The following is a 21,202-nucleotide window of genomic DNA, read 5'->3' as shown; positions in this document are numbered from 1 at the left end:
CTCCCCGATGGGTGCGACAAGCAGCACGCCAGCGCCGGCGCCTTGCAGCGAAAAAGCACCATCAAAGTACATCAGCCACTCTTTGCTCGCTTCATTGACGAGGATGCTCGTTTCTGGAATTTCTTCATCTGGTGTTGGCGTCCATTCTGCTATAAATTCTGCCAATGCTCTGCTCTGGATAGTTGAAGTGCTCTCAAACTTGAGGCCAAATCTTGACAGTTCCAGTGCCCACTCGACAATCCTGCCTGTCGCTTCTGGATTCTGTAGTATCCTCTTCAGCGGAAAGCGAGTGACAACTGTGATTTCATGTGCTTGGAAATAATGGCGCAGCTTTCTCAAGGCCATGAGAAGGCCGAAAAGCAATTTTTGCACGCCAGAGTACCTTGACCTAGCCCCCTGCAGAAGGGAACTGACAAAGTAAACTGGGCGCTACACCATTTTCTTTTGTATCTCCTCGCGCATCTGCGCAGATCCATCTTTGTCGGGACCAGAGCTTGCCGGGGAAGCCCCTTGCTTGTTGCTGGATGCGCTTGCCGTGGTTGCTGGCTCGTCATCCGCCTCCCTCTCTGCTACTAACGCAGCACTAACCACTTGATTGGTTGCCGCTATATACAGCAGCAACTTCTCTTGTGGCTTAGGTGCGACAAGTATTGGAGGGGAGGACAGGTATCTCTTCAAGTCCAGCGCAGCCTCCGCTTCCGGAGTCCATTTCATTGGACCTGCCTTTTTCAATAATTTGAAAAATGGCAGGGCGCGCTCAGCAGACCTAGAGATAAACCTGCTGAGAGCAGCCACGCAACTGGCAAGTCTTTGTACATCCTTGACGCGCTTTGGTGCTTCAGTCTGCTCAATGGCCTTGATCTTGTCGGGATTGGCTTCAATTCCCCGCTGAGACACGAAGAACCCGAGAAGCTTGCCGGAGGGGACTCCAAACACACACTTCTCTGGGTTGAATTTGAGGTTGATCTTACGCAGATTTGCAAAGGTCTCGTCTAAATCTTGGATCAGAGTTGCTCTGTCCTTGCTCTTGACCACTATGTCATCCATGTAGGCTTCCACATTTCTGTGTATTTGTGGCTCAAGAGCGACATGGACTACTCTTGCAAATGTTGAACCAGCATTTTTTAGTCCGAAAGGCATCCGTATGAAACAGTACGTGCCACATGGAGTAATAAATGCGGTCTTCTCCTCATCTTCTTCTGCCATGAAGATCTGATGGTATCCTGAATATGCGTCAAGAAATGAAAGCAAATCACATCCGGCTATGGAGTCAACAATCTGGTCAATGCGCGGCAAGGGAAATGGGTCTTTGGGACAAGCTTTGTTAACATCGGTAAAATCTATACAAAGTCTCCATTTCCCGTTCGCCTTGCGCACGACTACAGGATTGGACAACCACGTAGGATGGAGCACTCCTCTGACAAGGCCTGCTGCTTCCAACTTCTTGATCTCTTCTGCGATGAATTCTTGGCGCTCCACTGCTTGCTTCCTAACCTTTTGCTTGACGGGCCGCGCATGAGGACAAACGGCAAGGTGGTGCTCAATTACTTTCCTGGGAACACCGGGGATGTCAGACGGTTGCCACGCAAACACGTCGACGTTCGCCCGCAGGAAAGCAATGAGCGCGCTTTCCTATTTAGGGTCGAGAGTGGCACTGATGGTGAAGGTACCACCAGTGCCGTCCTCCTTGGCGGGCACCTTCTTCGTCTCTGGTGGAGCTGCCATTGTCTTCTTACACTTGCCGGTGGAGCTCGATGGTGCGTCCTCGACGGCAGCGCAGCACTCCGAAGAGGTGCGCTTGCCGGAGTAGGCATCAGAACTCTTGCCGGACTTGGTCTTCTTCTTCCTCCCGGGAGCTTCAGCGGCAAGTGACTTGCGATCTGTTGCAGCTGCCGCTTCCCGGTAGATCTTGTCCGCGCAGATAAGAGCATCCTTCTTGTTGCCGGGGACAGAGATGATGCTTATCGGGCCTGGCATCTTCAGCATGTTGTATGCATAGTGAGAGGCTGCCATGAACTTGGTGAGTGCTGGACGGCCAAGTATCCCATTGTAAGGCAATGGAATATCGGCAACGTCAAAAGTGACCCTCTCGGTCCTGAAGTTCAACTCGCTGCCAAATGTTACTGGCAACGTGACCTTCCCCTTCGGCTTGCTCCTTCCCGGGTTAATTCCTTGGAATGTGCCGGTCTCTTCAAGCTCGCTGTCAGGGATTTGGAGTTTCTGGAGTACAGCGGAGGAGATCAGGTTCAAGCCGGCCCCGCCGTCAACTAACATCTTAGTGACCTTGAGGTTGCGGATAGTTGGTGAAACCAACATCGGCAAGCACCCGACCGCAGTTATGCGATCAGGGTGGTCCTCAATATCAAAGATGATAGGCGTGCTGGACCATTTCAGAAGCTTGCGTGACTCGACGGGTGGCTCTGCCGCATTGACTTCCCGCACCCACTACTTGAGTTGGCGGTGTGAAGTATGCAGAGAAGCACCACCGTCAACGCACAAGACCTCTGTGGCTTTCTGGAACTCCTGCTCACTGGTCTCGACATCCTCCATGTCTTCGTCGTCATCGTCATCTTCATCCTTGTCGCGGCCGCGGGGAGGTCTGTCTCCTTGCCGCTGCTTGGCCTTGCCGCGGCGTCCTCCCCGGCCGGCGCGCTTCTTGCCGGATTCTCCATCGCCACCTTGGGCCCTCTCCTTGTCGCGTCGCTCGTACTCAGCTTTTTGCTGCTGGACAAGCTGCTCGACCTTCTTGCAGCTCTGGAGGTCATGGCCCTTGGTGCGGTGGATCTTGCAGTACTGCTTGTCGGTACCGTCCTGCTTGTCAGCGACCGCCACAGCCTGGCAGTTGGTGCATGCGGCAATCTCCTTGCCGGAGCTACCAACTTTGGCTTTCTTGGCGCCTCCTTCGTTGCCGGACTGCTCAATGACTAGCACTTCTTTGCCTTTCTTCTTCCTGTTCTGCCGCCGGTTTTTCTTTGCCGGGGCAGCATCCTCGCTGTCAGATCCTCCTGCTCATGTATTCTCTCCGGGGAGCTTCCTCCCTTCCTCAGCACATGCACACTTGTCGGCCAGGGCATACAGCTCACTGACGTCTCTGATCTTGCACATCGCCATCTCCTCCCGCATCCTGCGGTTACGCACGTTCTGATGGAACGCGCTGATGACCGCGACAGGGTGGACATCTGGGATGTTGTGTTGTACACGGCTGAATCTCTGAATGTACTTGCGCAGGGGCTCTCCTTCCTTCTGGGCTAACAGATCAAGGTCGCTCTCTTGGCCATGAGGTTTGTGGCCGCCTGTAAAGGCGCCGACAAACTGATGGCAAAGGTCTGCCCAGGAGGATATGGAGTTGTCCGGCAAGTGCATGAGCCAGGACCTGACGTTGGGCTTGAGCACCAGCGGAAAGTAGTTGGCAAGGATCTTGTCGTCCCGTCCCCCGGCAGCATGCACCGAGATGGTGTAGATGCTGAGGAACTCCGACGGATGCGACTTGCCGTCGTACTTCTCTGGTACGTCTGGCTTGAAATTCTTCATGTTGGGCCACTGGACTTGCCGCAGCTCACGAGTGAACGCAGGGCAACCTACCGCGTACGGCAAGTCGCCTGGTTCCCCTGGCGCATGCATGTCGACAGAGGGCCCAGCGCGCTGGTTTGATTGACGTCGCGCTTCTCTTCGATGCTCGATGCGTGTACGAGCGTCTTCTTGCTGTCGTTCATGAAGAACTTGGCGCTGATCGCGACGAGCTCGTGGATCTGATGACGCGGTGGAGTCGCTGTCGAGGTGGATCCGGCGAGTCGGCGATCTTGGCCTTCGGGACGGAGAATGCACAGTGGTTGCACCCCCACCGGTCTTGTCACCACTGGCTCGTGCCTGGCTAACTTGCCGCGGCTGCGACGTGCTTGGCTGCCGTTGGGTGTCACCGTTGGCAAAGCCGATGAGACTCTGAATGGTGGCCCTCCAGTCGTTGATCTTGTCCGTCGTTGGAGGGTAGTCCAGGAGCAGTTGAGCTCGCGCTAAATCTTCTGCTGCAGTGGCGGGTGGCGGTGGCGAACGATGCGAGGAGCGGGATATGCTTGGACTTCTAACTATGTTAGAAGGAGCAGTGTCCCGTCCAGGCGACCGTGCCTCGCTCGTGCCAGCATGTTGGTGTGCATGCTGGTCTTGAGCACTCCGAGATCCGCCAGCTCGATCTTGGTCCAGCAAACGCATGGTACCGTGAGTACCATAACGCTGTCGGTCCCGCGCCTCCTGAGATGGGCGTGGTGCATGTACGGACGCCGAGGTCTTGGAGTGCGTCCGGTCGTTGTGGGAGCTGGCTACGCCGCCAACGGGCAGCGCAGCCTTGTCCTTGGACCCGGCAGCACCGTGAGCTCCCTCGTCGACGCCCGTTCTTCCGCCGGCGCCTGCCCCATCAGCCGTTTGCTCCGGCGGTGGTGGGTAAGGCGCGGACGGAGCAGCCGCCTCCGAAGCCTTCTTCTTCGGCGGCATGTTGATGAAGGTAATGAAGATCTAGCTCGCGCGAACGCCGGATCTGGTTCACACAACCTCGACGCCCCCTACCTGGCGTGCCAAAGATGTCGGGGGACTAATCCACGAACACCTATGGGACCGGCGGACCGAGTCCCTTTCGGTTCGGCGGGGGCGGAGGTCGTGCAAAGAGCGGATCGAGGCGAAGCACACGAGCGGTTTACCCAGGTTCGGGCCGCACGGATGCGTAAAACCCTACTCCTGCTTTGTGGTTTGTATTGAGTTCTTGCTCGGGAGCGCGGAGTGCTACAGTACACACCAGCAGCTAGCAAGACCGAGCGTGAATGTTTGAACCCCCCTCTATGTTGCGCATGGGCCTCCTTTTATATGCTCAAGGGGTCACCGACAGGTGGCAACGTAGACAAGGGCAAAAAAGGGAAAGGTGCTGCGGTTGGTACAGCTACCTGCTACAGTGTATCATACCTAACCCTGACGGCAGGGGACAAGGGCCTTAAATGCCCGTCTGCGTCGCCTAAACAGTGTAAAAGGGACCGTCAGGGACGCCACCGCTCGCCACGGCGGCAATCTTGTCAGCGCCGCTTGCCATTGCGCACCGCTGGCTGCACAGCCTCCCGCCACGCACGCCCGGAAGGGTCCCAGAGCGACACGTTGGTGGATGTGCTGGAGCGCGGGCACAGAGTGGTGGCTTGCCGCGGCAAGCGCCTTGCCGCGGTCGTTGTCTTGTCGCGTCCGGGAGCTTGTCGCTCACCGGGCCTTGCCGGGACGCGTGGCGCGCCGCGGCAAGTTCCTTGAGATGCCTTGGGTGGCCTTCCCGGCAAGCTCCTTTTGCCGGGGTCTTGAAGTGCCTTGGTTGGCCTTCCCGGCGAGCTCCTCGTGCCGGGGTCTTGACTTGGATACTTTGTTCTTGAACGGCTCCAAAGGAACCACGGAGGACCTTGGCGGTCACCCGGCAAGCCTTGCCGCGGGATGCTGCGACTGCCCGTGCACAAGTTTGGGATATTAGGGTACCCCTACTCTAGTACACCGACACATCGCTTTGAATGGTGCATACTAAACGCAAAAAATATAAGAGCATTTAGATCATGATCTTATATTTTTTTACAGTCTGAATTGTCAATATGATCTTATACATCAAAATATTTTGATCATCAATGATCTTTTTGTGTACAATCTGAATTGTCAATATGAGTCCTCAACGATTTATAAACCGGTGAAGACTCATATTGCGGCCACAAATTCTACACATAGAGTTCAATGAAGACCAAGTGCTTGTGATAGTTTGAGAAGTAACATATTTAAGGTGGTAAAAGCCTTGTTAGGGGAGCGAGGTGGGACTAAAAACAGCTTGCCATAACCTCATTAGTACCGGTTCGTGGAACCGGCACTAAATGGTGATGGTGGGGTCATAGCCTGACCGCAGGCTGCCACAGCCTCTTTAGTACCGGTTCGTGGCATGAACCGGTACTACAGGTTCGCCACGAACCGGTACTATTTGCCTCCGCCACGAACCGGCACTATTGAGCATATTAGTGCTGGTTCTGTTACAAACCGGCATTAATGTGCTTCACATTTGACTTTTTTTCTACTAGCGGTGCTCGCTAGAGATTGGAAGTGCATGCGTCTGATGGGCTATTATTCGTTTTGGTCTGTCCATTCTCATTAGTGTTGCTAGCCTGTGTGTTGTGTAGTTCTTGTCGGTTTAAATTAGATTATCTCATTTGGGTAAGGTATTTTGATGTTAATAGGTTTTGACCCCATAGCTTGTAGTGGGTTTTCTATCAATGCATTGAACTCGACGTGTGCGCCCACCCCAAGTGTCCACTCGGCCCTCTTTCCTCCACAGCCACAGAGCCACACACTCCAAAGTCCAAACTCGTGGTTACCATCTCGGCACCTCGCCGGAAGAACAGAGCAACCTGCCTGCCCGAGCAAGAGGAAGAAGATGGCCTCGTCCGCCTCCTTGCTCCACCCTTCCACGCTCGCTCCGGCCTCCTCGCCGCCCCTGCCGCGTCGCCCGCAGCTCGGCCTCCGCTCGAGCCCTCGCCGTCCCCGCGGCGTCTCGCTGACCGCCGCCGCCGCCGCGTCGCCGGACGTAGAGAAGGAGCCCTCCTCGTCGCCCCCTGCGCCTCCTGACGAGCCCTCCGACCTATCGGTGAGCAGCGAGCATCGCCATGGCCCCACCATCTCCCATCTCACTGACAAAAACTGCCCCCAATCTGGTTGTCATTTAAGATGGTTTCTTGGTTCTGGTTCAGCGCAGGCCGTGGCGGAGAGCGTGAAGGTGCTCAAGGACGCGGCCAAGACGAGGAAGGTGCCGGCCGCGGAGGTGCTGGCGGCGCTGGCCAAGATCAAGAAGGCCAAGCTCGACACCTCCACCTTCTTCGAGACCCTCGGCGGGACCGAGTCGCCGGGCAGGACGTGGATGCTCATCTTCACCGGCCAGGCGAGCAACAAGCGCACAATTCGGCATTTTCCAGCCTCAGATTTCCAGTTTTGCATTAGGCGGTTGATTGATTGGTCCAGCGCTTCTGAATGTCTCGCAGGGTAGTAAGCTCGAGAAAGGCAGCTACTTCCCGGTGACCGCCGTCCAGCGCTTCGACGCCGCGGTGAGTGAGCTCCTCATGCTTCTCTCGCATCTCAGCCATGGCATCCGATTCTTCACAAAAATGGAACTTCTGTGACTGAAACTGAAACTCTGAATCTTGATGATGGTCTTTCTGTAACTGAAACTCTGAAGCCATCTTCTTCGGCAGGGCCAGAGGATCGAGAACGGCGTGTACCTGGGCCCGGTGGGGAGTCTGACCTTCGAGGGGCGGCTGTCGTGGAAGAAGAAGATCCTGGCCTTCGTCTTCGAGCGGATACGCGTCAAGGTCGGTCCGCTGCCCTCCCTGGAGATCCCACTCGGCGGCGGCGACACGAGCAGGGAGCCGAGCACCAAGGACCCCTTCTTCCTGTGGTTCTACGTGGACGAGGAGATCGCCGTGGCGCAGGGCAAGGGCGGCGGCACCGCCTTCTGGTGCCGATGCAAGCGCGTCCCGGCATGACGACCAAGGTCCCGTTCAGTTAGCGCGTGAAGCATCAGAGGCTCCCTCCCTCTCTTTCTTTCTCTAGTCTGTAGCCAATGTTTTCATGTTCTTGAGCGTTACTGTACACAATTATGTAGACGGATGACGTAATATTCGAACGATGAGATGATACTACGTACTTACTTGTGCTTATTTATTTATTTATTTCTGGTATAATGGAGGACTATTTTTTGACAGGAAAACTTCCGATCTATTCACAATACAACGAACAACAGAAATAAGCGAACCGAAGGTGCGCCATCATTATTGCCTCTCTCTCGCTAGAGCTGGAAAAAAATTTGTTGCAGTAGACAGTTGGGAAGTCGTCGTGCTAAGGCTCCATAGAACTTTTTGTATGTATAATACATAAGCTACTTTTATAAAAAAAACATTCTAAGCTATATCAATAGCTTTTGTAGAATATACATTGACATTTCACAAGAATTGATGCCGCATACAAATCCAAAATCCAATTCGACTCTTGGGGGCATATGTTCTTACGCATCAAAAATGTTTTTTTGGCAAATGTCAAAAGAATAGAAAAAAAAAAGATGGGTCCATTGTCACACTGAAATGCTACCTGTAAATTTTAGGGGCAAAGTTTAAGCATTTTGACCTGTGAAAACAAAACAAATCAAACGCCAAATATTACCTCCAAATGTTACACTTAATTTTATTCGTCTCATCAATGAAACATTACTATCCCATTTAGCACGAATATTGTCAATCACGCTTGTTACACTAACAAGAACATCTGCACACAAAAATCAGAATTTTTAAATTTTACTTACTACTCCCTGCGTCCTAAAATAAGTGTCTTAACCTTAGTACAACTTTGTACTAAAATTAATACAAAGTTGAGACATTTATTTTGGGACGGAGGGAGTATTTATTTGAATTTACTATTCATCTGAGATCATATGCATCCCAGAGCCAAAACGGCAATCCTCATATAAATTTAGTATCCAGGAGCTCCGTAAAAAAAAACTCCATGTAAAAGTAGTTTTATGGGGTGTGCGTAAAACTTAGGGTAAGTTGACATGTAAGGTGTTTTCACAGTTACCGTAAACAGATTCCCCTAAAAGTGGGTTTTGGTCGTGACACGACGGCAAATGCCGAACTCCGGCAGATCCAATTCTTTATTTGTGTGGACAAATCAATAATTCAGGTCACACACTCCCATAACCCGCCTTGTTCTTTTGTAAAATTAACTTCAACAATTTCATTGTATCAAAATATTATAGCCATCTCTATCTATATCTTATACTCATTTATGTATGTTGCATCTCTATCTATGTCACACACTTTTTGCTGATGTACTGTTGCACCAGGCTTTTGTATCCGAACCAATCACAAGACCCTTGATTTGTGGAATTCATCTTAGTTTTCTTTGTTCTTTAGATCTTAGATGAAGAATCTTGTCAAACCATCCGACTCGCCGATTTACATGGTACAGTGAACTAATGGAAGGAGATGACAGGAAGTTGCCTTTTCTTCCTGTGAGGTTGAGGAAGTTGATTCCGGTAACGTTTATGCAACACCCATCCAAACAACTTCGTAGAATTACCGGGTGCGTTCTGTGATATTTTTTGTACAGAACGTTTTCTATTTCAGTTGGGTTGTATTTGGGGCAGTGCATTATTAGTAAGGGCGAAATATTTCTTATGTACATATTATGCTAAATGATTGTGGAGGGCAACCCTTATTTAGTATACCTGGTTTATTTACCATTTGATATAGCTGATTTGAAAAGGTGTGTTTTTGGACTTTCGTGCCTGTGCACACAGGAAAATAAAAGTCGAGAGGTTTAGAGATGACATGATGTTTACCACATAATTAAGGGGCGCCATATGTGGACTTAACTTTTTTCCAAGATATGTTGCACAAGGCTCCAGAATCCAACGTTCTTGTAACTGTTGTTGTACCTATGTTGGTTTGCCAACTATAATTCTAGAATTTCCTTTCGGAACATAAAATTTGGAATTACCAATCGTTCCATAGAATTGAGCTATTTAATCACATGCTAATGACTTATGCTTTTATGCATTGATTTCAAGTACACAAGGAAAATGCTTGATTATCTGGGGTGAAAGAAATATTGTAATGTAAATGACTTGCAATCTTCTCTACTCCCTAAATATTGTTTCAGTGAACTTTCACTTAGGTATACCTCAAATACAATGACAAAGGATCCATGGAAGAATTAGAGTATGATTTATCTGTTCTATGGCAAATCACAAAGTTTATGACTGTATTGCATTGCCTAAATGGCCAAGCCAATATCTATTATGATAGATCAGAACAATTTCATTTGTTTGTTTAATTTTTAAAAATGTTCCCAAGCGATGGTAAGGCGAGATGAAAAAGTTTTGAGGCGACAACAATGCCAGAGCAAGGATGAATGAAGATAATGGAGGAGAAAAGATGTGGTCTTTTGCATTCTTGCAAGGAGATGGTTGTTAAGGAGACACAACAACAACTACTCAAAACAATTGTTTCATAAAAAAATCATGATTACATCACGGGCACTTAGCTAGTACAAGTTGGTCCCACATTGCGATGAATACGATAGAATTATCTCAATCACGGTTGCCGGTGTCTCATGGTCTGAATCGGCGACTTTCTGGATGCTGCTTCTACAAGCTCCCATGTGTATAAAAGTTTGCTCTGCCAAAAAGAAGGCTTAGGAGGCGGCACCAAGCTTTGCTCGTGACACGTCGTCGACAGATGTACGAGGAAGAAGACTTGAACAACCCCAAGGCTTAGATTATAATTTTACCCTTGTGTATATGTCATGATTTTTATATGCCAGTTAGGCTTCTTTGGGAAAAAAGAGAGAGTTAAAGTCGAGGAATTACGGTGGCCTTAAGCTCGTGCTTGTCTACCGTCGACGTGTGCGCCACAAGTGTCCACTCCTCACTCACACGGTCACACTCACAGGCAGAGCCCTCGTCTCGTTCCTTCACAGCCACAGAGCCAGAGACTCCGAACTCGTGGTTACCATCTCGGCACCTCGTCGGAGAACAGAGCAACCCGACCGCCCGAGCGAGAGGAAGAAGATGGCCTCATCCGCCTCCTTGCTGCACCCTTCCACGCTCGCCCCAGCCTTCTCGCCGCCTGCACCCCGGCGCCCGTCACAGCTCGACCTCCGCTCCAGCCGCCGTCACCACGGCGTCTCGGTCTCCCTCGCCGCCTCGTCATCCGCCGCGTCGCCGGAGGTGGAGAAGGAGCCCTCCTCGCCGTCCACCCCGCCGTTGGACGACTCCTCGGCCCTATCGGTGAGCAGCGAGCATCGGCACGCCCCCAATTTCGCTGACATTTTAGATTTTACCCATGCTCTGACAAGAATAAGATTGTTTCTTGGCTCTGGTTTAGCGTAGGCCGTGGCGGAGAGCGTGAAGGTGCTCAAGGAGGCGGCCAAGACGAGGAAGGTGCCGGCCGACGAGGTGCTGGCGGCGCTGGCCAAGATCAAGAAGGCCAAGCTCGACACCTCCGCCTTCTTCGAGACGCTCGGCGGGACCGAGTCCCCCGGCAGGACATGGAAGCTCATCTTCACCGCCCAGGTGAGCAAACACCTGAATATCAACCAAAATACCGCAATTTGGTCAGACTTATTAGGGGTTTGCATCTGGTGGTCAGGTTAACTAATCAATCGGTTCGTCTGAACTGAATGTCTCGCAGGGTAGTAAGCTCGAGAAAGGCAGCTACTTCCCGGTGACCGCCGTCCAGCGCTTCGACGCCGCGGTGAGCTCCTCTATCGCATTTCAGCCATGGCAATAGATGAGCAACGATGACAACAGCCAGTTTATCTCTGCAACTGAAACTTTGAAGAAAACCATTTTTGGTTGTGAGCAGGGGCAGAGGATCGAGAACGGGGTGTACCTGGGGCGGGCGGGGAGCCTGAGCTTCGAGGGGCGGCTGTCGTGGAAGAAGAAGATCCTGGCCTTCGTCTTCGAACGTGTGCGCCTCAAGCTCGGGCCTCTGCCCTCCCTGGAGATCCCACTCGGCGGCGGCGACGTGGGCAGGGAGCCGAGCACCAAGGACCCCTTCTTCCTGTGGTTCTACGTGGACGAGGAGATCGCCGTGGCGCAGGGCAAGGGCGGCGGCACCGCCTTCTGGTGCCGCTGCAAGCGCGTCGACGGGCAAGGGCGGCGCCCCGCCTTCTGGTACTTCGGTTTCAACATAATTTAGATCAGACAGCGTCCATGTCTCCGTCTAGTCTGTCAGTAGCTACTGTAAATGTTTTGGTGTTCATCGGCTTACTGTATACTCCCTCCGTTTGTCTAGATACGGATATATACGTATCTAGACAAATCTAAGACAAGTAATTTACTCATGACTCTGCCTCTCAAGATCATTCTGGTTGCGCTAGCGTTTGTCCCCAAAATGACTCCAATCTCTCAACCTAATCGTCTCCCAACCTTGAGGTTAGCTCTACTTCTAGAGAGCCAGCTACAACGGGGGCTCATCTCGTTTTGGATCTCTAACACCTGGTGTCAACGCTAGCACGACGTCGGTCTTCCACCGCGAACCCGCTGCCCGAAGAGACGGACGGGGAGCAAGGAGAAAACGGTGAACCGACCGCTCGGCGCCGCCCCTTTACGAACGCACAATGCAGAAAATCAGTTTGTGCACGCCCGCGCTATCCAAATAAACCCACATGCCCGAGAGATTCTACTCAGCATGAAACCGTCAACGGATGACCAAACCCATCCGAGGAAGTGAGGAAGGAAAAACAAAGGGGAAAGAAAACCCAAAAAGAATATAGAGAATATTTAAAATATTTCAAAAAATAAATGTTCGCAATTTTTTTTAAACATTATAAAAATAAAAATGTTTATGTATTTGAAAAAATGCACACGAATTTTAAAATGTTCCTGAATTTCAACAAATGTTGCCCAAAATTCAAAACGTGCTTGCAAAATTAGAATTATTCAAGAATTTAGAAAATATTCCCGGATTTCAAAAGAAGTTTCCTGAATTTCAAAAATGTGAACGGATTTAATGTTCACCAATTAAAAATTTGTTTATGGATTTAAAATTTTGCTTATCGATCAGCACAGGAGCCCCAATCATCGCGCACCATCAGTTCACTCTCTGACATGTGGGGCCACAAATGTAAAATATACCTGGATGCACGAGGATGCTCCATTCCTAAGGAGCTTAGTAAGTTAAGAGGTTAAGATCATTCAGGCCACGGCTCTGCATAAATGTTGAAGACATCCTTCACAATTATACTCATTTCATTGTTCCAAAATATTTGAAGTTCTAAGTTTATTAAGTCAATATAGAAGTTTAGGAGCACTTTTGGGAGGGACTAGTTGGAGGGTGCCACGTGTAACACATTTTTTTTCAATTTCATCCTGGATTTTTCTTCGGGGTATTGTTTTTTTTGTTTTCTTTGTTCTTTTTCTATTTCATTGGTTTTTTTGGTTTACGTCTGACAGAAGCATGTGCTTCACCCCCATGGGAAGCACAATCCTATTTGCACTGGGGGCACAATTTAGTTCACGTTGGAAGCACAAGCTACTACAGCTGGAAGCAAAGATTTGGCCAAGAAAAAGTTTGAAAAAACCAATCAACATGGAATTTAGTCTTGGAGATCTCGACGCGGAAGACAAAATGGTGAAAACGATTTGTGATTTAAGCAAACAGTTCAGAATCATTTTGATAAAAACAAATCTTACGAAAAGAAGAAGCAAAAACAGTCTATGCATCAGCTTTGGCCCATGGACTTGCACAATATTTCGCGAGCCAATCTCGTTGTCCCTGCTAAGGCCCGTGGGAAAAAAATGATGAGGGGTTCTTTTTCTTTTTCTTTTTCTTTCTTTGCGAGGCTCATGATGAGGGGTTCTTTTTTTTTGGCGAGGTTCATGATGAGGGGTTCGGTTTAGCGGTTGAACAGCTAAGGCTTAGTTTGGCAGCAAAGTATTTTTAAAACTGTGGTAATTGAAAACCATAGTATTCTTCTAGGTGGGCATTAAATACTACAGTTTTTTAAAAACAATGTTTTCTTTCAGTTTTACATGTGTTTGGTTGGTGTTGTTTTACCAAAGTTTTGACCAAATATTTTAGCATGGATGATTGATTGACTGAGAGAGCGGCTGCAAACAGCGGCCGGCTGCATGCAGCTGCCATGCACACATCCGCCGGACCTACTCCCTCCGTTCCCAAATACTTGTCTTTCTAGGCATTTCAAATGGGCTCAACATGCGGATGTATGTAGACATATTTTAAAGTGTAGATTCACTTATTTTGCACCGTATGTAGTCATTTGTTGAAATCTCTAGAAAGACAAGTATTTAGGAACGGAGGGAGTAGATGCTAGGATCTATAGACTACCCATGATGCACCTACATGCATGGGCTACTGGCATTGAAGGTTTCAAATAATCCACCTATATATATCCCGCTTGATTCGCTCATGGCGCTGCAGAGAAGAGATGGGACTTGCACGGGACGCCGGCTGGAAGAAGAACCTGAGAAACCTACTACTCGTAAATAGGATGAGATTGGCTAGAACCAGGAGTTTACCATATAACGGAAAGAGGGAAAATAGGACCGGATCGTAGCTGGTATTCTTATCTCGACGTAGACGGCAACGTCAACTGCGATCTCCCGATGATTTCTCTCCGTTCTGTTTTGAAAAAAAGAGGTCGGGACCTCTTTTTTCAAAAACCGCAGAAATACCATGGTTTCTGGCATACTGTGGTTTACAAAATTTTGGCTTTTTCTGATGCCAAACACAGCAAAGTATTCAAAACCATGGTTTTTTTTTTCAGAAACCGTAGTATTCTCAGAAAACTAAAAAAAAAAAACTTTGCTGCCAAACGCAGCCTAAAATGTTTCGATGTTCTTCAACTCAATTACCGCACACAATTATTATGTACTTACACGGATGACGAGAATGCTCCAACGATGTGTTGATAAGTACTACTCCCTCCATTCCTAAATATTTGTCTTTCTAGAGGTTTCAATAAATGACTACATACGGAGCAAAATAAGTGAATCTACACTCTAAAATATGTCTACATACATTCGTATGTTGAGTCTATTTGAAATGCCTAGAAAGACAACTATTTGGGAACGGAGGGAGTACTATTTGTGCTTCCTGGAAATTTCAGTGCTTTTTCTTTCTTCTTACCACCAATCTTCCAAGGTTTCACCATCAGTCGGTGGTGGTTTATTCCAAATTCTCTGCTGGAGATTGGAAGATCAGACGCACACACCTTTTTTACTTGGACCCTGCAATCGGATTGACCTGGCGAGTTTTTTTTTTTTTTTTACAGTGCAGGCAGAGGCAGCGCAACAGCGCCACCGTAGATCAGTCAGTACCACGCGCGCCGCCGGCGACGACCAGCTTCTCCGCGGGGATGGCGGCTCCGGCAGGGCCCACGAGGTTGGCCTACTTTGATGACATGTGGGCCCTCCGCGCCCCCGCCACCATCCTCTCCCTCCATCAGGTTCTCCCCCCTCCCCTCTACAGAGTTTCAGAACCCTGGACCCTGACTAGGCTAGGCTCCGGGTGCCCGCAGGAGGAGGGCGGCCGGCGAGCCGTGGTGCTGGACGCCACCGTCTTCCACCCGCAGGGCGGCGGCCAGCCGGCCGACACCGGGGCCATCGTCTCCGCCGCCGGCGCCGGCGCCAGGTTCCTCGTCGAGGACGTGCGCGTCAAGGATGGGGTGGTGAGCGCCCAGATCTCCACGAGCTTCTGATAAAGATTTATAAGAGTGCTTGTCATTTGATTTGAGGCTCAGCTGTGCTCTGCTGCTGTCGTGCAGGTCTTCCACTATGGCAGATTCGAGGATGCTGCTGGAGAGGAGCTCAGCCAAGGGCAGAGCGTCAGCTTGGAAATAGACGCGGAACGGCGCAAACTCAACTCCAGGTATGGAGATGTTCAGTGCTAGCAAATCCGACATGGAGGAACGTTGCGGCAGCCACGAATCGAATTCAGCACCATTTTTCGTTATGTGCTTGTCTTTCTCTGCATATTTTGTGACTGTCAGTTGTGCTGAACCTGCGATGCTTCAGGCTTCACTCTGCAGGACATTTGCTGGACAATTGCATGACCAACCTTGGCCTTAAGCTGGAACCTGGGAAAGGATATCATTTTGCTGATGGGTATGACCATATACAGGACTACCTATTTTCCGATTCTTCATCTCTTGTTATCCGTAACGCTGATCGATTGACTCTGTGTCTAGTTTTCATGTAGGTTTTCTTTACTTGGTATAAGCACTACAGCTCATGCTAGTTTTCACTACTGTTTATTTTGGTTCCACTTGGATTATTTAGTACATTGTGGCTTTTGTTCGTTGCAGGCCTTTTGTTGAGTATAAAGGAGTTGTTCCAGCGGATAAATTGCAGGATAAGAAACTTGAGTTAGAAAAGGAGGCAAATGAACTGATTTCTAAAGGAGCCAAGGTATAAATAACCCAAGAAACCTTAGCGATAGGGTTTCATAATTTGCTGTGCTTAATTATTTACCATTGGTGCAGGTCTTAGTCTCTGTTTTCTCTGATGATGAGGCCGCTAAATTATGTGGAGGTGCTCTGCCTAGCTACATTTCAGAGGTTAGTTATGTTACTTCCATGGAGGTGCCCTTTTAGACGGATTTGTCTTGTATGAAATGCACACTCACCCAACGCCATGTATATTTTGATAACTTCTCATGTATAATATCCCATTGTAATTCCCTTTCAAAAATTACAGAAATACTCCCTCAGTTCCATAGTAGTTGTTTTGGACATCGACGTGACATCTAAAATGTAACTTTGACATCTGATTTCTATTGGAATCCATTTATGAAATCTCACAAAAACTCTATGTTGTGAAAGTACTCTTTAACAGATTTGTGCACGTGATTTTCATTTATCCAGTTCAAATAGTTAGAAAGATACTGGTTGTGGAAGTTCCGAATGTTTGACTTTCCTTAGGTGCAAACCGGTAATTATTAGGGGAGCAGAGGGAGCTGTTTATTAAGATGCATCTGTTTGATACTAGGAAAAAAATTCAATGTGAATTTTTCATATTACATATGCAGAGTGTTATAATTCTACTGATTATGAAACAAATCAAGAAAACAACCATTTTCGGGAGTAGCTAAAAAATGTGCAATATTTGTCCCAATTTCTATGCCGTTTAAAAAACATCAATCCTGCTTTATTGATAGAGTTGATTAGAAAATGCCACCTTGCAGTTTTTGTGTTTCTCTAACTCGAACCCTTCCATGACCGCCTAATGTTTTTATTACAGGGTAGCACTCCCCGCATTGTGAAATTTGGTGACTATCCTGGCTGTCCTTGTGGAGGCACTCATGTAGCCGATATCGCAGACATCGGTAACCTAAAGGTAGATTCTGAGGCCTGTGCAAATTTCCAGAAACTTAACCACAACTCATGAAATCTACCCAGCAGAGAGACTAGATGAGTTGAGTGACATCTGCGAAGTTGAAATGATTTTATAACAAAACTCGAACATGTAGTCCTGCTGCTGATCATTAGGATCACAAAGATGATAGTTTTGGGCAATATTCATGAAAACTGGACGTCTGGAAAAGTTTAGTCGGCGCACTGATGCTGCTAGTCCATGTACTATCGACTATTACTTTGTTTAGCTGTGGTCTACATTGTTTCGTGCAAGTTTAGTGATTGTAGAGAGTAAAAGCAACATGCTTCTACTTGTGTTCCCAAAAACTCGTCTGCAACATGTCAATAGGTTGGGTTGGTTTTCTTGGGAGATCTCAAGGCCAGAATGACTGTCAATGATAGTGTGCACCATGTTAGCAAACTACGAAGTCCAACTCTGGTACTTTTTGATAAAATCCGGGCCATGCACACATACAGGTGGCATTGGCCGAAATGAGTAGTAAAATACTAAAATAATATGCTACATCAGCTTGTATACCACAAGTGTTTGGTTAGAGGAAGCAATAGTTTTGGGCTTTACAACAGATATATTGAACTAAAGCAACAGTTGCACCAAGATATAAGAGGAAGATAAACAAGAAATGCATTCAGTTATGATACTTTTTGGCTGATCGTTTCATTTTTCCCGCCCTTGTGACAATTTGGAAGTTGATCTTATTATCTGCTATACTTCAGGTCACAAATATACGAGTCAAGAAAGGTGTGACTAAAGTTTCCTACAGCATCAGCCCATAGTTTTTCTGGGCAACTCTCACACCTACAATTTAGCAGAGGTCAAAGGATAATTATCCAGAGAATCAGAAGGCCGGCTGCATTGGTCTCCTCATAAATTCTATTTTGTGTGACGACACTAAATATATGGAGGGCAAAATAGATAATTACATCTGATATTTCCTCTTAGTGCCACTGTATATGCCCATGTGCAGATCAGATGATCAGGGTATCATGCCCCCTGCTTATTCGTTGAGTTATATGCCCCGACTCTAATTACATCTGATATTTCCTCTTAGTGCCACTGTATATGCCCATGTGCAGATCAGATGATCAGGGTATCATGCCCCCTGCTTATTCGTTGAGTTATATGCCCCGACTCTTCATTGTGTTGTCTGTCCTTTACCATTATCTAGTTGTATGTGATGTCTTGTTATAATATACCCCCTCTGTAAAGTAATGTAGGATGTAATGGAACAGAGGGAGTACTGTGTAAGACATATTTGATTATTATGATTAAAATAGTGTTCCCAAATAAATAAAAGGAAAGTATGAGATGTTTAGTTTGAAATTTTGATCTGGCATATATTGTAACGCTTGCTTGTCCACAACAAGTGCCTAAAGAACAATCTATAGCCAAGACTCGGGGCCAAAGAGGGCCCCGGCACATAGAGAAAATTCCTTATTTGACACTGTCTTAAAATCTGGTTCCTTATTTGACACTGGAAAGTTTTTCTTCCCTATTTGACACTAGTCCTAAATTTTATTCCCTATACGACACTTCCGTTCATTTTGAGTCTAAATGACACCTGAAAAGACGATTTTGCCCCTCATGTGGTATGTGTGCGCGCGTGCGTGTGCTGTTGCGTGTGTGGGTGCAAGCGCACATGTGTGCTGCTGCTGCATGTGTGTGTGCATGTGTGCTGCTGCGTGTGTGTTTGCTACTGCGTGTGTACGTGCGCGTGTGTGTTGTTGCGTGCCTATGTGTTGCCTGCGTGTGTGCTGCTGCGTGTGTGTGTATGTGGGTGTTGCTGCGTGTGTGTGTGTGTGCACGCGCGCGTGCGTGTGTGTTGGTGCATGTGTATGTGTTGATACATGTGTGCTTCTGCTTTTGCACTGATGCTGCGTGTGTGCGCTATTGCCCCCCACACACATACCACATGAGGGGCAAAAAAGTCTTTTCAGGTGTCATTTAGGCTTAAAATGGACGAAAATGTCATATAGGGAATAAAATTTAGAACTTGTGTCAAATAAAGAAGAAAAACTTTTCCAGTGTCAAATAAGGAAGCAGATTTTAAGATAGTGTCAAATAAGGAATTTTCTCCAGCACATAACTGTTGTGCAATTTTCAAAGTGCAGCTTTTGAGCTCCGTCTCAAATCATTTGCCAAGCATCTCCAAGGCGATAAATAACACAAGCGCACCATTTAAAAAAAAATTGTTGTTCACGTTCATAATTGACAATAATGGCAATTCCAACAATGCAGAAACCAATAACGTGTTTGTGTTCATGACATTTGCAGTTTGAACTTGTCAACTCAACACAAGGATGAATAAGAGAAGTGCATAATAAGAAGTTGGGAGGCATTACATATATAAAAGAAATATTGTCATGTTTGCACAAAAGAAAAGATGGGAAAATCTACCATGGGAGCATCAAACTGACCAACCTTTTCTACAAAGCATGCAAGAGCTTTCAAAGGGATCAGCCATGGACAGGATCTGATTATCATGGAAACATATAGCAATTCTACGGCTAAAATCAGATCTAAAATCAAACTGAGCATTCTGAGAAGCCCTACAGTCAAACTGCAGACGCCTGTACTGATCAGCTCTCCATTCCTCTGTGCATACATCATTGACACCACATTTCATCAACTCGAGTGCTTTAGCATGCAGAACAAAGAACTTGGCAAAGTTAACATCTGTTTCTTTGCCCACGTAGCACTGCAACACTATTTCTCTGAGATGGTCAAGGCATTCAATAGGATCTTGTGGGTCAAGCTGATACGCATTTTCCATGGCCGACTGCGGAGATGTCTGAAAAGAGTATAAAACGATTTACAAAGTTAATACCTAGTAGGCCGGAATTTAAGAAACTTTTACATGTCAAAGTGCGACAAGTATTCGCAGGGCACTACATGAACACGTGGAAAAGAAATTAATAATGCTAAAAAAGGCACCAAAGAAGAAAAACACCGTGATATACAACTTGTGCAAGCATGGAAAGAATTTGAGGAAGACAACGACTGAATTGAGATTAGGGCCACAAGATGTGAGATGTAAAGCCTTCACACTGAGCATCGACATTTTCAAGTTGTCAGCAACCATTTCCTGATAAGAGAAACAACATAAAAAGATCAGTGTAATGCTGCTGCGACGAACGTCAGCTTTGAGATAGGCGGGCAGACACTGCTACGGTGCTAGTACCTGAGAAACTGTGGACGGTAGCCTGAATCTAGAGAAGTCGTCTACCAATGAGCCCAAGATCTCCAGCTTTGGTGCCGAGATTACCGTGATGTACGGCATGGTGAAAGGCCATGGAGGGCGCGCTCCCGCATGTAAATGGAGACCAGGGCGAGCTGATTCAGCCGCGGGAAACTAAACGCCGGCGCATCCACGACGTCCAGCGCGCCGGGCAACGAGCAGCCGACGAACCTGGCCACGCGGAGGCCCGGCGCGAAGCGGAGCGTGGTCAGCGGCAGCGGATCGGAGTACCTGGGCGCATCGATGTCGATCTCCTGGAGCTTGTCGAGGGCCGGGGACCGCAGCCACGCGCCGAGGTCGGGGTCGCCGATGCTCTCGATGCGGAGGCGGCGCACCGGGCCCTGGTGCTCGGAGAGGATCTTGGAGACGGCCCCGGCGCGGTCGGGGCAGTCCCTGGGGCCGGGGATGTGGCGGTCGTCGAGGTCGAGGGGCGAGGAGCCCCAGAGGTGGCGCCAGCGGCGGGAGAGGGCGCCGGTGCACGCGGCGGCATCGGTGGGGAGGAAGGAGATGACGGCGCCGAGGATCTCGTCGGGTAGGAGGCTGATCCGGTCGACATCGGGAGATATCGTCTTCTTGGCTCCCCTAGGGTGAACCGCCGCCGCCGCCATGGCCACCGCGCAGATCAGGGGAGCTAGCAGGCGAAACGGTGGAGGGTTTGGGTTTGGGGACTGCAGAGTGCGGATGCGCACTGTGCAGTAAATAGGGCCTCAGAGATAGATATTCGGGCGTTTGGTGTTCTTCTTTTGATTTTGTATATGGGAATGGCCTGGTTTTTGAATTTGGGTCAGTCGATCATTTTTGAACGCCATACACATCCAACAACACCTGGCCTTTCTTCTTCCTCTAGCTTTTCTCCCTCTCTACCGCCAGCCGAATCGCCTGCGATCACCACCAGCGGCTGGCGGCGCTCCCCCGCAGCCTCGCAACCCCGCCCTCCTCGGAACCGCCTCCCACCGCCGGTCTAACTACCGCCCCCGGCCATCCCTCTAGCCCCGCCTTACATTTGAGTTTTTCTCCGGCAAAATGCA

The 21,202-nt window shown here is 48.6% G+C and overlaps 4 protein-coding genes across 8 annotated transcripts; 3 read left to right on the top strand and 1 right to left on the bottom strand.

Annotated features, from left to right (window-relative positions):
* Positions 1-6,288: 6,288 nt before the first annotated feature.
* LOC123059850 (uncharacterized) lies at positions 6,289-7,724 on the top strand. Its single transcript, XM_044482375.1, has 4 exons — positions 6,289-6,637; positions 6,746-6,928; positions 7,029-7,091; positions 7,239-7,724. The coding sequence occupies exons 1-4, from the start codon at positions 6,428-6,430 to the stop codon at positions 7,527-7,529; spliced, it is 747 nt and encodes a 248-aa protein (XP_044338310.1). The 5' UTR covers positions 6,289-6,427; the 3' UTR covers positions 7,530-7,724.
* Positions 7,725-10,457: 2,733 nt separating this feature from the next.
* Positions 10,458-11,921, top strand: LOC123059849 (uncharacterized). Its single transcript, XM_044482374.1, has 4 exons — positions 10,458-10,828; positions 10,931-11,113; positions 11,232-11,294; positions 11,406-11,921. The coding sequence occupies exons 1-4, from the start codon at positions 10,610-10,612 to the stop codon at positions 11,739-11,741; spliced, it is 801 nt and encodes a 266-aa protein (XP_044338309.1). The 5' UTR covers positions 10,458-10,609; the 3' UTR covers positions 11,742-11,921.
* Positions 11,922-14,697: 2,776 nt separating this feature from the next.
* Positions 14,698-18,259, top strand: LOC123059848 (alanine--tRNA ligase). 4 transcript variants are annotated; one of them, XR_006427610.1, is made up of 8 exons: positions 14,719-15,234; positions 15,331-15,434; positions 15,581-15,670; positions 15,871-15,973; positions 16,048-16,122; positions 16,805-16,900; positions 17,653-17,859; positions 17,969-18,259. XR_006427610.1 is itself a non-coding variant. In XM_044482372.1 (8 exons), exons 1-8 carry the CDS (start codon positions 14,923-14,925, stop codon positions 17,710-17,712), a joined length of 768 nt encoding a protein of 255 aa, XP_044338307.1. In that variant the 5' UTR covers positions 14,730-14,922; the 3' UTR covers positions 17,713-18,259. The 4 variants fall into 4 exon arrangements, 3 of the variants coding, with proteins under 3 accessions (XP_044338308.1, XP_044338306.1, XP_044338307.1); XM_044482372.1 differs by having other exon boundaries at positions 14,730-15,012; positions 15,085-15,234; positions 17,653-18,259; XM_044482371.1 differs by having other exon boundaries at positions 14,721-15,234; positions 17,653-18,259.
* A 978-nt stretch (positions 18,260-19,237) lies between these two features.
* On the bottom strand, positions 19,238-20,869 carry LOC123057554 (FBD-associated F-box protein At5g38590-like). 2 transcript variants are annotated; one of them, XM_044480500.1, is made up of 3 exons: positions 20,118-20,869; positions 19,887-20,021; positions 19,238-19,727 (listed from the first exon to the last, which is right to left on the bottom strand). In XM_044480500.1, exons 1-3 carry the CDS (start codon positions 20,214-20,216, stop codon positions 19,344-19,346), a joined length of 618 nt encoding a protein of 205 aa, XP_044336435.1. In that variant the 5' UTR covers positions 20,217-20,869; the 3' UTR covers positions 19,238-19,343. The 2 variants fall into 2 exon arrangements, with proteins under 2 accessions (XP_044336435.1, XP_044336436.1); XM_044480501.1 differs by having other exon boundaries at positions 19,238-20,021.
* Positions 20,870-21,202: the final 333 nt, after the last annotated feature.

The sequence above is a fragment of the Triticum aestivum genome, chromosome 3A (genome assembly GCF_018294505.1).
Source record: "Triticum aestivum cultivar Chinese Spring chromosome 3A, IWGSC CS RefSeq v2.1, whole genome shotgun sequence".
In the NCBI taxonomy this organism is placed as follows: domain Eukaryota; kingdom Viridiplantae; phylum Streptophyta; class Magnoliopsida; order Poales; family Poaceae; genus Triticum; species Triticum aestivum.
Note: the sequence above shows the minus strand (reverse complement) of the source record. Positions and strands in the feature narration are given on the sequence as shown.

Bases quoted from the DNA above. Each gene is read 5' to 3' on its own strand.
- LOC123059850 (XM_044482375.1), top strand. From the start codon at position 6,428: ATGGCCTCGTCCGCCTCCTTGCTCCACCCTTCCACGCTCGCTCCGGCC. The intron at 6,638-6,745 runs GTGAGCAGCGAG...GGTTCAGCGCAG, and splicing joins ACGAGCCCTCCGACCTATCG to GCCGTGGCGGAGAGCGTGAA. The intron at 6,929-7,028 runs GCGAGCAACAAG...AATGTCTCGCAG, and splicing joins TGCTCATCTTCACCGGCCAG to GGTAGTAAGCTCGAGAAAGG.
- LOC123059849 (XM_044482374.1), top strand. From the start codon at position 10,610: ATGGCCTCATCCGCCTCCTTGCTGCACCCTTCCACGCTCGCCCCAGCC. The intron at 10,829-10,930 runs GTGAGCAGCGAG...GGTTTAGCGTAG, and splicing joins ACGACTCCTCGGCCCTATCG to GCCGTGGCGGAGAGCGTGAA. The intron at 11,114-11,231 runs GTGAGCAAACAC...AATGTCTCGCAG, and splicing joins AGCTCATCTTCACCGCCCAG to GGTAGTAAGCTCGAGAAAGG.
- LOC123059848 (XM_044482371.1), top strand. From the start codon at position 14,923: ATGGCGGCTCCGGCAGGGCCCACGAGGTTGGCCTACTTTGATGACATG. The intron at 15,974-16,047 runs GTATAAATAACC...CCATTGGTGCAG, and splicing joins TGATTTCTAAAGGAGCCAAG to GTCTTAGTCTCTGTTTTCTC. The intron at 16,123-16,804 runs GTTAGTTATGTT...TTTTTATTACAG, and splicing joins TGCCTAGCTACATTTCAGAG to GGTAGCACTCCCCGCATTGT.
- LOC123057554 (XM_044480500.1), bottom strand. From the start codon at position 20,216: ATGCCGTACATCACGGTAATCTCGGCACCAAAGCTGGAGATCTTGGGC. The intron at 20,022-20,117 runs GTACTAGCACCG...TTCTCTTATCAG, and splicing joins TACCGTCCACAGTTTCTCAG to GAAATGGTTGCTGACAACTT. The intron at 19,728-19,886 runs GTGTTTTTCTTC...TACTCTTTTCAG, and splicing joins TGCACAAGTTGTATATCACG to ACATCTCCGCAGTCGGCCAT.